Genomic DNA, 13,902 nt, shown 5'->3' on the forward strand with positions numbered 1-13,902 from the left:
TATATTAGAAAAACTGAAGCCAACATTCCAATTCTGTCATATAGCATGTACCATATTACTTATATTACTTTCTGGTGGCCTACAGCCAAGTATGGCCAACCATTTAAACTTTTAAATTAACTAACAGATATTTAAAAGCTATTCACAACTTCCAATGAGCTCATCCTATGCTGCTCTGTAAGTCTGTAACTGTTCCTGCTATGTTTGCTTTATCTGTTTTTTCTACAATACAGAATCTTTTTCTTTCTACAATATTGCTCTAATGTGAGTTACAGCCAAGATTCAACCCTAACCTGCATGTCTGTATTTCATAAGGGCTCTTCGAACACGAAGCGTGTGGACCATCACAAAGTTAAGCCTAAAGGATTTCCCTATGGTTCTAACAGCCTGAAGAAACGTTACAAGAACCTAGCTCTGCCAACGCGCTGCTTTTGTTTGCGAAATCGTTCTCCTACTTCATTAAACAATTTCTAGGGCAAATACATTTATTATACATAAAAAATGTAGTATTACTGTAAATTCTTAAACGCTGTTTTCATGTAATTGGATATTAGCTGGCGTAACCCTGCACTCTAATTCCAGAGACAGAAAAAGATGAGGAAATTCAGCTGCTGCAAGCTCATTTTTACAGCCAGGTGAACCTTTGCACCTTTTAGTCTCTCCAGACTCTATTTCTCAAGCTGTCTGGATGCCTACAAGTCTGCAATACAGTCTGATTTTCTCTTAGTGACACATTTGCCTTTAATTCCACACAATCTGTAGAGGCTATTAAAGAGCTGAGAAAACTTGGCCTGCTCACACCTCAGTTGTTTAAACACTATACTACACATACTGCATGCCTTATTTAGATGCTTCAAATTATAGTTATGAAGGCTTATTTATTGTTGGAATACACAACATTCTTAAACTTTCCCAAACAGCTTCTATTCTGGTTTTTTGCTCAAATTAAATGCAAACCTAATCCTCTCCTGCAAGTCTCTAAATAACACTAAACAATATTAAACTCAGTTTGGTATGTTTTAATAGAACCTTGTTAAGTGACACTCACATTTTTATCACTCTTTCTTCATGGTGGGATGTGAGACATTCCAAAGGCTGCCACAAAACGAAGAACTGTAACAGGATCCTCCATGACAGCTCAGTATAAGGGATTTGCTGGGGAAGAAATGGAAAAACACCTACTGTTGATTTAATTTTAGGCAAGGAGAGTGGTTAACTCCCTTTGTAATAATTTATCTTAAATATTACATACATAGCTGTTTCAATAAAAAGCAGCATATATATATTTATCACTTTTTTCCAAACAGACCCACCCCCACTAAAACATATCTAAACTGTATCTTTGTATTACAGCATATTGTTTATCTTCCTTCACTCCAAACATGCCCTGCGGATCACTCCTTTAGCGTTACCATTATCAGGAACCTCCATCATCACCTCCAGACACATGATCCCATGTACCGGAGTTACACTCAGCCCCATACCACAGCTGGAAAACTCCTGTGATTTATGGTATGGAAACCTTTAGCATAAAGGGTCCATCCATGAAAAGTGACGGAATGCCAGTTCTGAACATGGCATTTCTGAGCAAGTAAACAAAACATCCTTCCTTTTGTTGCATAAACCAGTATCTCCAGTGTAAGCCCACTAAGTAAGAGCTTGCCTTTGTATTTTGTTGTGAATACAACACACTTAATCTAACTATAATTTGGCTGTGTAACTCGGGATCTTGTGGTTGGTGGTTTTTGAAATACAGAAGGGAGAGTCAACAGATCTCTTGAAATAGGAAGCAGAACAGGTCTTTTTTCTCATAAATTTCCTTCAAAAAATGCAACATACTGAAGTGTCCCTCTCCTCCCTTTTAACTTATTCCCGTACTTTTTGGTTTTTGATATTTTGACTTGCCTCCAGTCACGTGATATTTAACTTAGACCTACCCAGGTACACTTGTAAATACAGATTACATACACTGGAAACAATCCTTCACAAGCTCAATGTGCTCAGATTAAGTTGAAAGAGATAACATACAGAAGAGCAGGGTTATTTTTTCCTCATTATGATACTAACCATCCACTTGAATGATAATATGCTGAAAAGCTAAAAGAAACATCACGTGAAACGGCCTTTGGAGAAAGGGGTACAGACGTATCATGAAAATAAACAAAATGATGACAGGAAATAAAGGTACTGCACCATACAAGATGGCATCAACTCAAGAGAACAGCCACATAAGGGAAAGCAATATGGACAGCAAAATTATTTAACAAAAGTGGTCAGCAAAGGTCTAGAATAAAGGCGGGGAGGGGGAAAGGGTAGCAGCAGCAGAAAAACTGGTGAAGTTGCCTGCTAGGAATGACTTGGCAGGATACGAACAAAAACAAACTTACTGAAAGTAACTTTGTCCACGACCTGTTCCCACAGGCTCCAAGGGCAACTTTTACTCCGGTTCCTAGAGATGGCAGCTCCTACAGCAGGTCCTGCTGATCAGCTCTGTAGATAAACACATTTTAAGTCAGTGCAACAGCTCCTTGCATTTCTCATGCCTCCTCCCACCAGGGCCATTTCATCCGAACACCCAGTCAAGTACCCCAGTAACCTTCTTGTAACTAAAATCTGCAATTTGTTGTACTACAAGTATAAACTACTCCTTCCCCTTGTAACCTGTGATCTTACTGTCGGAGGAGAAAAATACTAACAGTTTAACACCTCAAACAGGTGTAGCCTCCAGCGGGAACTATAAAAGAACAATTTTTTTTTTCTGCAAGGTAAGTACATTCCTAGCAGGAAATCAGATTTTTCAGTAATTTTGCTAAACAAAACAATGCTAAGAATCTGCATTAAAAACATAATTTTTTTTCTTAAATGTAACACACATTTCTGACTGCACCTTGCATCACTCGGGGTGTTACCTGTGAAAACTGGACAAAGGCAGCCAGCTTCAAAGGCAAACAGACCATAAGATTTCCTAAGGAAAGAGTTAGCAATTGCACACACTTTTGGCTCCTGAAATTTAAAGAGAAGGGAAGAGCCAAAAATTATCAAGGATTCACTTTCACTTATCCTATGGGGTCCCGTCTCTAGACAGGATGCAGGAAACGGCACCTCCTCCTTTTGCCCTTGGTCACACAAAAAAGGAAGGGAATCAGCTAATAACGCTATAAAAGAGAGGATACCAACAATTAATTAAAACTGATTACATCTCTAATACAGCTCTCTGTCTTAATTCCTAAAATGTGTTTTGCAAGCTAGAGTTTTTCATGATTTAAAATTACTTCACTTTTAAAAGGGAGAAAGCTGAATGCCTCTAAGGCAATAAGGGAGAGCAGATACACATCCACAGGAAACTCATCCTCTTCAGTAACACAGTAAAGAACACACATTTTTCTTCAAAATTTTATTTCAATTTAAATTACGGGGCCAGCCAGATCTTTTGGATAAGAAATGCGTTTTCCTCAGGAGAAATGAAATGATACCACGGAAGTAGAATTACAATTGTATACATCTCTTATTTAAAAAAAAAAAAAAAAAAAAAAAAAAAGCTCACATTTAAATAACCTTTAGTAATACCCTTAAGCCTTCAAGCAGATAAGAAACCACTTCCAGAACAAGTTTTTTAATACGAAGAGCACGTCAAATGAGCTTTAATTTAAATACAACTTCTTTTCAAAAGCCAACATTCAAATGTTTCCACATACTAAAAAAGTCACCGTAGCCATTGTTTCCAATGCCTAATATAGAGTAACCTCTATCCCAGTCCAAATGTTTTCACTTCTTTACATATATAAATCTTCAGCACGTCTACATTTTTCTAAAGAGGAAGCCTTAAATGTTATGGTGAGTAACTTGGCAAATAATGTTTTCCTCCACTCAGCTATGATAAACCAAAATATAATAGACTGTTAGTACTGAACTATAATACCATCTCACGGCCAATTCTGCTTGCCTGTGATCTTCGGTAAGAGTAAGCTATTTTCTTTCCTGTAGGCAAAATGAATCGGTTTGCAAAGGACACATTAAGAACCTCTGAAAGACCAATTATAACGTTCAGAGCAACTTTAAACAACTGAGTGAAAACACTCAATTTTCTGGAGGTATCTGACTTTTTTTTGAGAAGGACTTCAAATTAGCTTGGATTGCGAAGTATTTTAACTGGGAAGAGGACAGGAAGCAACAAACATTTTCTATAGCGTTCGCAATCAGAGTCAGCCATGCAGAATTTCAACTTCCAGACTCCAACCCATTAAGTTTGCTTCATTGTGATCTTAGCGTTACTATACGATGGATAGATACAATTTTAATAACATCATTTAGCTATATTTAGTAGATTCCTTTTGTATGGTCACAGTAACAAAAACATGGTGCAAAATCAGTTGGGTTTGTTTTTATAAATACTGATAGTTTGCAGCATTAAAGAACAAAATCAACAAAATTAAATAATTTTGTTACCCTAGGACAGTATGAATTTTTTTCGTGACGTCGAAGGGAATTAAATCATTCACTTACACAACTACCGTACTGAGTTATTTACTGTAAGAAAGAAATGATGCACTGCAGGCTCCCCAGAAGTAAGAGGAATCAATATTAATTTAGCATAATCTTTGCCATTTGCAGAGCTGGTGAGCACAATGCTAGTTTAATTGAATAAGGCCAATATTATTCAGTAAGAACATAGTATAAAGGGTTCCAGTTCTCTATTTCAGCCTACCCTAACTGATGGCACCCCATTAGATAAGTGAATACAAAGATTTTGTTTGGTATTTTTTCCTTTTAATGCTGCAGTACTTAAGATTGTTAAATCAGCATTTCCATGTGATCTGAAGTATTCAATTACATATGAGCATTCATTTTGCAAAACTCAATATTAGGTAATAGTTACAGACTAATACAATAACATTCCTCTGCTGTACAAATTAAATCATATTTTAAAGAAATGAGCAGCCTAGGAGTTATATACAAAAGAAACCAGCAAGCATTGTTGAAATGAAATGCAAAATGTCACTGCTAGGTCTACTGTCTGAAATACCTTTAAAGTAAAATTAACAAAAACCCTTAGAACATATTTCCAAGTTTACAAGTCAATTCTCAGGAAATTCAAATCATGTCAAAAAAAAAAATCTATAAAGCAGTGAAAGGCATATATACATTTTCCTTATGAACCTTGAGATTTCATTCTTTTAAAAGTTGCTAAGTTTCAATATCAGTTTATTTGCAAGACAACTGTTTATCCCAATAAGCTCACATCTTAGATACATTTCCCCTTTGATTACAAATAAAGCACTGCACATTTTTTTTTTTTTAATCAAGGCATATAATCTTATAGTATGGTGCCAGGTATGCACAGGTCACATTGTGCTCATATCTCAAACAAGGTAAGTGCAAACATACAGATTTATTCAGATTTGCAAGCATGCAACCTGTTACTTAACTACATTAATACCTTCTCTCCTAAACCAAACTAGTATCTATATGTTTGCTTTCACGAACCTAGAATCTTTCTTTTTCAGGACTCCTAATACAAGCAGTGTCTTTGAATTCTGAAATGACACAAATATCAAGAAAGTCCACATTGTGCAAGAAAGCAGCAGCTATGTTTTTCAACTTGGACTAAAAAAGAAAAGAGAAAAACAAAAACCGTTCACTGAACAGCAGATTAGCAGTAATGTTCCTCATGAATCGATAAGAGTGCCTGATGCTGAATATCTAACAGCAAATGCTGAATTTGGGTTTAATATTTTAAGGGTTTATTGGAGATTAAGCTTCTTGCTGTGCTGGTCTCTTCAAATCCCTGATCTGTTTAACTAAATAGGTCTTCTCATCATTAAATTGTTCATCCTCGGTCCTGTCATTCTGAAACTTGCTGAGGAACTCAATAAGTTTGGTCTGGTTCTTTAGAAGGATGTCTAATATAGGCTGTGTCTTGTTAGGGTTGGCTACAAACACCTGCAAGAAAATAAAAGGCATTTAGCATAAGAGTAGGAAACAGAATGCTAAGTTAGAAAACAAACCTAGCCAACAAAACAGTGATAACAATAACTTAAAATGATGTTTTAATTAATCCATATCCTAGCATCTCTACAGAAAAAATAATGGAGTAAATGCAAGTTTTAAAATAAAATTACTCCTTATTTCTATTAGAATAGAAGCTGAACACCAGTACCAAAGTAAATTAAATTTGTGGGAGGTGACCAACCACAATACTCTCTGCAGAAACCGCTAAAGACACCTCACAGTTAAATTCTGTAGCAAATGCACAGTTTAATTCTGTAGCAAATGCAGTTTCATAAAAGTTCACTGAAAACTTTCATACCTCAAGCTGTACCTCCAAGCTCTTAGCTATTTGCTTGTATGCTGCAAAGTCATAAGATATCTCTTATAATTTGCAAATTATAATTTAGGCTTTGAAATTTAGGTGACGACTAAAATACTGCTGTCCTTCATAGATCACGCAGCATGATGAAAACACTTCTGAAGACCAGGATGCTTCATGATTTCACATGAAATCATGCGTTCCTCCTTATCTTACTGCACTTCACTTTTCTTATTTCCAAAATTGTCTGAGAGATCACACTGACAATCATACGAAAGTCCCTAAGTGGTTTCTAAAATAGTTTTCAAAAGATACAAAGATAGCTACTTGTAAAGATGGTTCATAATCGAGACAAACATTTGCTCTCTCTTCATTTAACCACTTCGCAGACATTAAGATAAGTTCCATTTAGGCCCAGCTAAGTAGTTTACTCAATTAAACAACTTCTGTTGGGGTTCTTTTGTTGTTTGTTTTATTGTGGGTTTTTTTTAAACACACCTTAAACACATGAAAGGCCTCAAACTGAATGTTACGACTCTTGTCTCGTAGAAGATTCATCATTAGTTTGAGATTTTCAGGTTTACTGATGTACTTCGTCATAATTGTGAAGTTGTGTCTGTCCAATAACAATTCACCAAGAAGCTGAAAGTGGAGAACAAGACCGAATTAAAAAATGACTGACACTGGACATAAGAAATAACTTTTTCATAAGTGCTTTCAAACACACTGGTGTGTAAATACAGTAACAATAGAACTCAAATGTCCTGAGTTTCTAAGTGCAGGGTGCATTGTCCTCTTATTTCAATGATTCAGTTTCTCCTATTTCTCAAAAAGTGAAAAAAATCACCTTTTGTTCACTCCTTGTTATAAACTGGAATTGAAAGGGAAGTCTTTCATTCTTTTTTCCCCATGATTTCTTTGGGGTTTTTTTCATTTCTACAGAAGCTATACACCACTAATAAGAATGTGTTACAAAAAAAAGTTAGTACTTCCAATGAGAAATACTTAACACTTCTTTTGCTACCTTCTTTGTCCAGAAGGGAGTAAAAGGGTGTTCCCCACAAGTACCGCCCTTGCTACAAGTTTTATATTTATGTTACGTATTATATTTATGCTCATTATTTCTTACCTACTTGATTGTAAGGTTAGCACTGCTCTAGTCACATATCAGGTGAATCTATATTAAATTATTTGTGTCCTGATTTGTTGAAGGAAAAACCAACAAAAATAAACATACTTGCATACAGCCATTTCTGCATAGGGAGGGAAATGACTTGGTATGTGCTGGACATTAAAGAAGAGTAGCTGATCCCAAGATTTAAAACATACGAAAAATTAAAACAAACACACCATCCAAGGCAGTTACTGAAGCCATTTCAATTAAAGTCAACCCACCTTGAAATGAAAGGAATTATCTAACTTTGCATTTAAGAAGAAAGTAAAATTGCCTTACCTTAAGTGACTGTCTCTTTGTCACATAATTTTCTGAATGAAGTAACTTCTCATATTCACTGAAGAACTAAACACAGAATAAAGAGAAGGGTTATTCCAAGTGTCATACACACTCTTCTTCCAGTTTGTTATAATAATAGTTTGGAGGAGATGCAAATCCGTAACAAAAACGTAAACAAAACCTGAAATCTATGTAGGTTCCTGGAAGTCACTACTATTAAAACACTGTATACGCTTAAAAAAAAAAAATTACTCTTTTAGAAGCCTTTATGTTTAGATTGCAGCGTGGTGGAAGTCGTTACCTCATTATTTCTCAAACTATAACAGCTCCTGGAACTGAACACTGTTCATTAATTTCAGGATTCCTCAGCAGGTGGAGGAGGGCTATCCTGTATCCTTTGGATGTTACAGGTTAATACAGACAGAAGACAGACAAGGAAAGGGTTCCCTCTAGTGGAAATATCACATCCAGTTTTCACAGAATAGATTTCTGCTGCCTTCTCTTGTTTTTACAGATTTCCGCATTCAAAAATAAGGTCTTGACCTTAATTTTACTGCTTGGCAGAAATGACTGTAAGTTTAGTTGGTTTAATATTGTGTGTAAATGTCCAAAAACAAAACTAAACAAGGAATGAAAATACTGCTTTCTTCCAGTAACATACACAGCACTAGAAAATTCTCAGTATTAAAATGTATCTGCTCACCCTATCATAATGTTGTTCCAAAAATTCTGCACTTAGCAACTTGTGTCTTGTAAGCAAATCCTGTAAAAAAGCACAAAACCAGTATTATCACTAAAATATTTAAGCAGTACATATACATCCTCATTAAACAGTACACATAAGACGTCCAATAGAAAATTTTGCTATTTTATTAAACACAGGTATTCAGGACATGAATGCAGTTACCTGAACACTGGGCTAAGGATCTTGGCGCCACTTTAGAAAGGTCTGTGATGTGTTATGTTAAATCCTACAGGCAAATAGCCTGTGGAATTATCACTAATAAATGCCATTTATGGATCAAGGCTATGCTCTGCACAAAACTATACACAACCAAGGTTAAGACTCACTATTTAGTACTGGTAAATATTATGCTTATAGTCCGATAACTGGTTGTTTTAGGACAACAAAGAATTTTCCCAGGCAAAGCGTCAGCATCAAATATACTCAGATTCATAACAGAACAAAAACGTTTGCTCACTTGAGGAGCTGGAGGCAGATATAAAAGCCCCTAGAATAAAAGTGCACACTTACTCAGCTAATTCACGACAGTCTAAATCTTGCTTTCTGAACTAAGTTTGGCAACATACTACATATATTTAAAGGTATGTCTTGCTTTCTGAGAAATAAGGAAGAAAAGTGTCAAGCCTACCCATCTGCATCAGTCCTATTGCCTGCCCCAGGCTTGTTTTGTCCAAGAACATAACGCATATCATCTGGGTTCACACAGCCAAGAACTACAGAAATAACAACTCAAGTACCGTGTGTAAATTACCTTGAATGTGGCAAATGCATCCGAAGCAATGTCAAATGTTGACATTTCCACGTATCTGAAGAAATCATAGAATTGTTCTGACCACAAGATTATTTTAGCAAGTGGTTCATGCCTGATGCATTCTCTAAGCATTATTCCACAATTTAGAGCAATTTCTGGAGATTCGTACCTATTGGGGAAGAAAAAAAAAAAAAAAAGACAAATCAAAGATTCTGTATAATATTTTCACAAGCTAACATTGCAACACCACATTGCCAATTACAGTTCTCAGTGCTACCAAGTAAACAGAAATTCAGAAAATTACAGGTACTTACTTCTGCATTAAACTGCCCTTCTAAATATTTCTACAAAATATTACTGAAATCATTGCCAGTTAAACGCCAAATTATAGCCAATACAAATGACCTTCACAAACCAAGAAACAAGACTAAATAAAAAATATATTCTTCATACTCAAAATCAGTTCTCTTTTTTCATATCGGGGGGATTGCAGACATCTGGAAAAGCAAGGAGTGATTTCTGTCTTGAAAGCTGTTTGCTTACACACGACAGCAATTCACATAAAGCTATCCATTATATGAGCATGAAGAGTTAATAATACCGGACATAAATTTACGTCTCTTCTTTCATTAAACCGTTTGTCAGAATGAGCAACTACTCTACACACCATGGGCTTCAAGCTTGAAATTCTGACAACAACGTCCTCCGATTGTAAGGACAATATTGAACACCACCTCTGCGCCTGAATCTTTACTGCCTCTCCTGAAGCATCTGCACCTTCTTAGAAGAGACCTCTGGAATATGTCCATCACCGATTCGATGGAAGCGATAAAGCCATCCCCGATGGCTCCATTTAGAAATTGTAGCTACACTTCCTTGGCAGGCTTTCTTGCTCAAATACTACAGGGTTCTCTCAGCCATTTTTAGCGTACACCACCAGCAGCTGTCAAAATCTCACAACAGTGTCTTTAGACATATTTGATGGAAATAAACCTTTGCAACTGCTACTAGCTCCTTGTGGACCCTGGGTAAAGATGGAACTGCCTTTTCAAACCAAGAACTCATCTCAGCATGGTGCAATACAAGCTATCCCAGTCTACAGAAAATCTACCTGGTTTTGGAGCAGTCAAAGGTTCTTACATACTTTCCTGCCTCCCACCTAAAGAATCCTTCTTTGTACACCATTGGCAGCTAATTTAAATTCACCAGAATAATTCAGGAGCAAAGTATCATTGTGCATACTAAGCATCAACTATATAACCCTACAAAAACATTTTCTAATGAATTAATTTTCACGTTAAATCCTGCAATACTTTCCCATTTAACTTGTCGTGGTGATTTGAAATCTACTGAACTTTTTGCAGCTCATTCCATAGTTTAAATTTACATAAATTTGACTCAGTTGGATACCAAACATAACATTAAGTCACTAAGCCAACTAAATGCCCATTTCAAGCACCCCGACTTATGAATATGTGTTTCAACAATCCCTGTCAGAATAATGCTTTCTGAAGAGCGACAACACAGACTAAAAATTAGGACAAATGTGTAGCAGCCCTCATTCAGTCACCTACCAACGACAGCATGCTGAGAAAGTAGTTTCATCTCTCTGCGCTTCAAATGTCTTTGCCTTCTTTTGTAAATTATTTTGAAGTAGCACTGAACCAGTATTTTCTTTTGTGTTATACCACAATTAATAATCTTTTTGTACCTCTAACATTTAAATCTCGTTTCCCCGCCCCCCCAAAAAATCAGGGCTGTAATCAGGGGGAAAAACCCAAACCAACAGAGCACTTCTGGCAGACAAGTGTAGATCTTACACTTATATGAATTGAAGCAAATATTCCACACTGCCTCTGGTGCTAAACCTTTGGAATCAGCACGAAACAAAAAGATGTAAAATTCCTGCTTTCTCCATAGAGAAAGTTTCTTCTACAATCCATCTTCCAGTGCCTTACACAAACGGCCAAGATTAGGTAAAGGCAGAGATGTCACAGTAAAACAGCCTAATATGCCATGTATGTGGCAGTTTAGTCAGCCTCTCTAATGACTACTATGAACTAGGAAGAAGGGAAAGGAAAAACACAATAAAGCTTCCTGTTTAAAATATACTTGATCACCCTCACATCTCAATGCTACCAACCTAACAAAGGCAAGAACATCAATGAGCAGCATGGCCTTTTCATACAGCCTCTAACTATCCCAGTAGGTGGAATAAGTACTCTTCAGCTGCAGCAAGGTTACCCAGCAGCTTTAACAAAAATTGTAAAACCAATACTTGAAACAGTTGCATTTTTACAAAAGTTTATTAGTGTGTGATCAACTTTTCTATCCCAAAATAACACAATGGAATTGCATTTTTCAGACCTTTCTTCATTAATGTTATTAGAAACACGAGCAATTTTTTTTAAATACACAGAGCACATTCACAATTATTCTAAAAAAAAATGATCGTAACATGAAAATGTTAACAACATCTTATTGCTTTCATGTTTGAGATCCACACCTCTACATGCGCAACACGTATGCAGCATAGATGATTCTCCAATATCCAACACACCAGATAATAAAAGAATAGAGGAAGCCACAGCCACCTGGCATACACCATACGCCCCAAATCATTCTTTGTTTGAAGAAGTTTGAGTGCATTTCTGTCACTACAGCAATATAAATCACTATGAATAAAAAGTTTAAGACCAAACTAAGCCTGGGGTAGCACAGCAAACTGGAAATGACAGTGGTTACAGGGGGAAAAGAAACCACCAGCCTTCAAGTCTTGATGAATAAATTCATAAGGAAATAATTTAAATAGGATAAAATAGTATACTGAATGGAAAAAGTCTGCATTACCCCAGCAAGAATATTTTAGGTCACTAACAGTTCTCAATTTTCAATTATACTTCAAGCAGTAGCGTATTTTTCATCTTTTATTACTCAAATTTTCCTTTACTTAGGGGAATTACAGACCCCATGACAAAAAAAAAAAAAAAAAAAACAAACACAAAACTAAGCAAAAGGAGAAAATAAAGGCACCTCAGAACTCACTGTTTCTCCGTGAATTTAAAAATTTCTTACTTTACGTAAAAGCATATTTATGTTTTCACAGTGTACCTACCCTTTTAACAGCATGAACAATATATTCTGTTGAGTGCAGATGTATTCAACTGTGGGAGTTCTTGTACCAATTTGCCTTCTGAGAATGTTGTTGAAAATTTGCGCAACGTCTTTTTTGCCCTGTCAAAAACATCAGCAGTTAAACAAAATACTTAAGTCCACTAGGCAAGTTAAAAATTAAACATTATGATAATCTCATACATTCATACAACATGAGTTCTGCAGTTCAGTCAGCCCCTGCACCATGAACTTAAGTAGATCAAACATTCTGTTTCTTTATACCCACTTCAGATATGCCAAAATGCTCAAAACATTACATCATGTTGCAGCCAGATGTAATTTACATTAAGAAAGGCCAGTTGAAGATTCATCAGGTATTTCTATGTAGCATCCATCTCCTGAGTGTGTTTTATACTTCGTTTTGCTAATCACATACCATTTTTTAACTCTGTTCTTGCCTGGAAGCGTGCTTCTTCAATATTCCATTACCCTCTCCCCTTGCCTAGGAACACTTAATTATACATAATTAAGAGCGTGCAGAGCACTTCTGACTGCAGTGTTAACATCCAACTTAAAACTGTAACTTATGGAAAATAAATAAATAAAAACTACAAAGACAAATCATCCACTGACCTAAAATACAAGTCTCACACTTTCCAACGCACAAAAGAAGTGTAAGGAAGACCAGGACGTGGGAAACCAGCACAGATCATACACAAACTAACGGACAAGGGCAGCACCAGCCAGTACTAAAGGAGCTGGGAATGTTCTCTGTTGAACATACATACATCTCTTATGTATTTCTTCCATCACACCATAGTTAAAAGTGACAAATGGGTACAGACATCTAACAAAAAGCCGATTATAAGTATAAGCACTTTTCAACTGTCATTCACACGCACCATTTAAAAGCCAGATTTCGGCAATTAACTTTTAATTTTGGATTGCCATAGAGACAACTTCAGGACTATGTGTTATCAGATCTAAACCAGAAAAAGCCTAGGCAAACGTGTACTAAGCTGGACTTGCAAATAAAGGCTTGTTCAGCAACTCCACCTGAAGGTTCCCTGAATGTTATACACAAAAACCACACAGGTGTTTCTTGACAATCTCCACCTGTACTATAGATGCCCTGAGTAACATCAGCATTTCAATGTTTTGAGTCTATTTTACATTTTTTACATTTGTTTTCACATTTCAGTAATGTACAAATGTTTTTATATTTGAGTAAAATGCAGCGCATATTTAGTTAGCAAGAATGTTAAGAACAGCAGCAATTATTTAAAATTATTTTGGTTTTCTAATCAACATCAAGAAGACTGTGTAAGAAAAAAAGCAAATGTTTTTAAAAACGTAGGACTGTAGTTTTACAAACAGCGTGATTTTGAATTACCATGGACAGTTTTATTAGAGTGTTGTTTTCAGGATATAAGAGTTTGTTTGTAAACGCTTGTTTTCTCAATTACAATTCCATTGAAAGCCAGCCCAAAGCAACACCAGAACTCTTTGTTCCGAAATGAGTAGAGCAGTGT

The 13,902-nt window shown here is 36.1% G+C and overlaps 1 protein-coding gene across 1 annotated transcript in view; it reads right to left on the minus strand.

Annotated features, from left to right (window-relative positions):
• Positions 1-3,385: 3,385 nt before the first annotated feature.
• CAB39 (calcium binding protein 39) overlaps positions 3,386-13,902 on the minus strand; it is a 42,349-nt gene continuing 31,832 nt past the window's right edge. The window contains exons 4-9 of the mRNA XM_037406965.1: positions 12,372-12,490; positions 9,257-9,425; positions 8,464-8,523; positions 7,761-7,826; positions 6,806-6,949; positions 3,386-5,940 (exon numbers count right to left, since the gene is read on the minus strand). Of these exons, the coding sequence (XP_037262862.1) occupies positions 5,752-5,940; positions 6,806-6,949; positions 7,761-7,826; positions 8,464-8,523; positions 9,257-9,425; positions 12,372-12,490 (747 nt within the window). The 3' untranslated portion in view covers positions 3,386-5,751. The remainder of the gene's footprint in view (positions 5,941-6,805; positions 6,950-7,760; positions 7,827-8,463; positions 8,524-9,256; positions 9,426-12,371; positions 12,491-13,902) is intronic.

This window comes from Falco rusticolus, chromosome 13, assembly GCF_015220075.1.
Source record: "Falco rusticolus isolate bFalRus1 chromosome 13, bFalRus1.pri, whole genome shotgun sequence".
Lineage (NCBI taxonomy): Eukaryota > Metazoa > Chordata > Aves > Falconiformes > Falconidae > Falco > Falco rusticolus.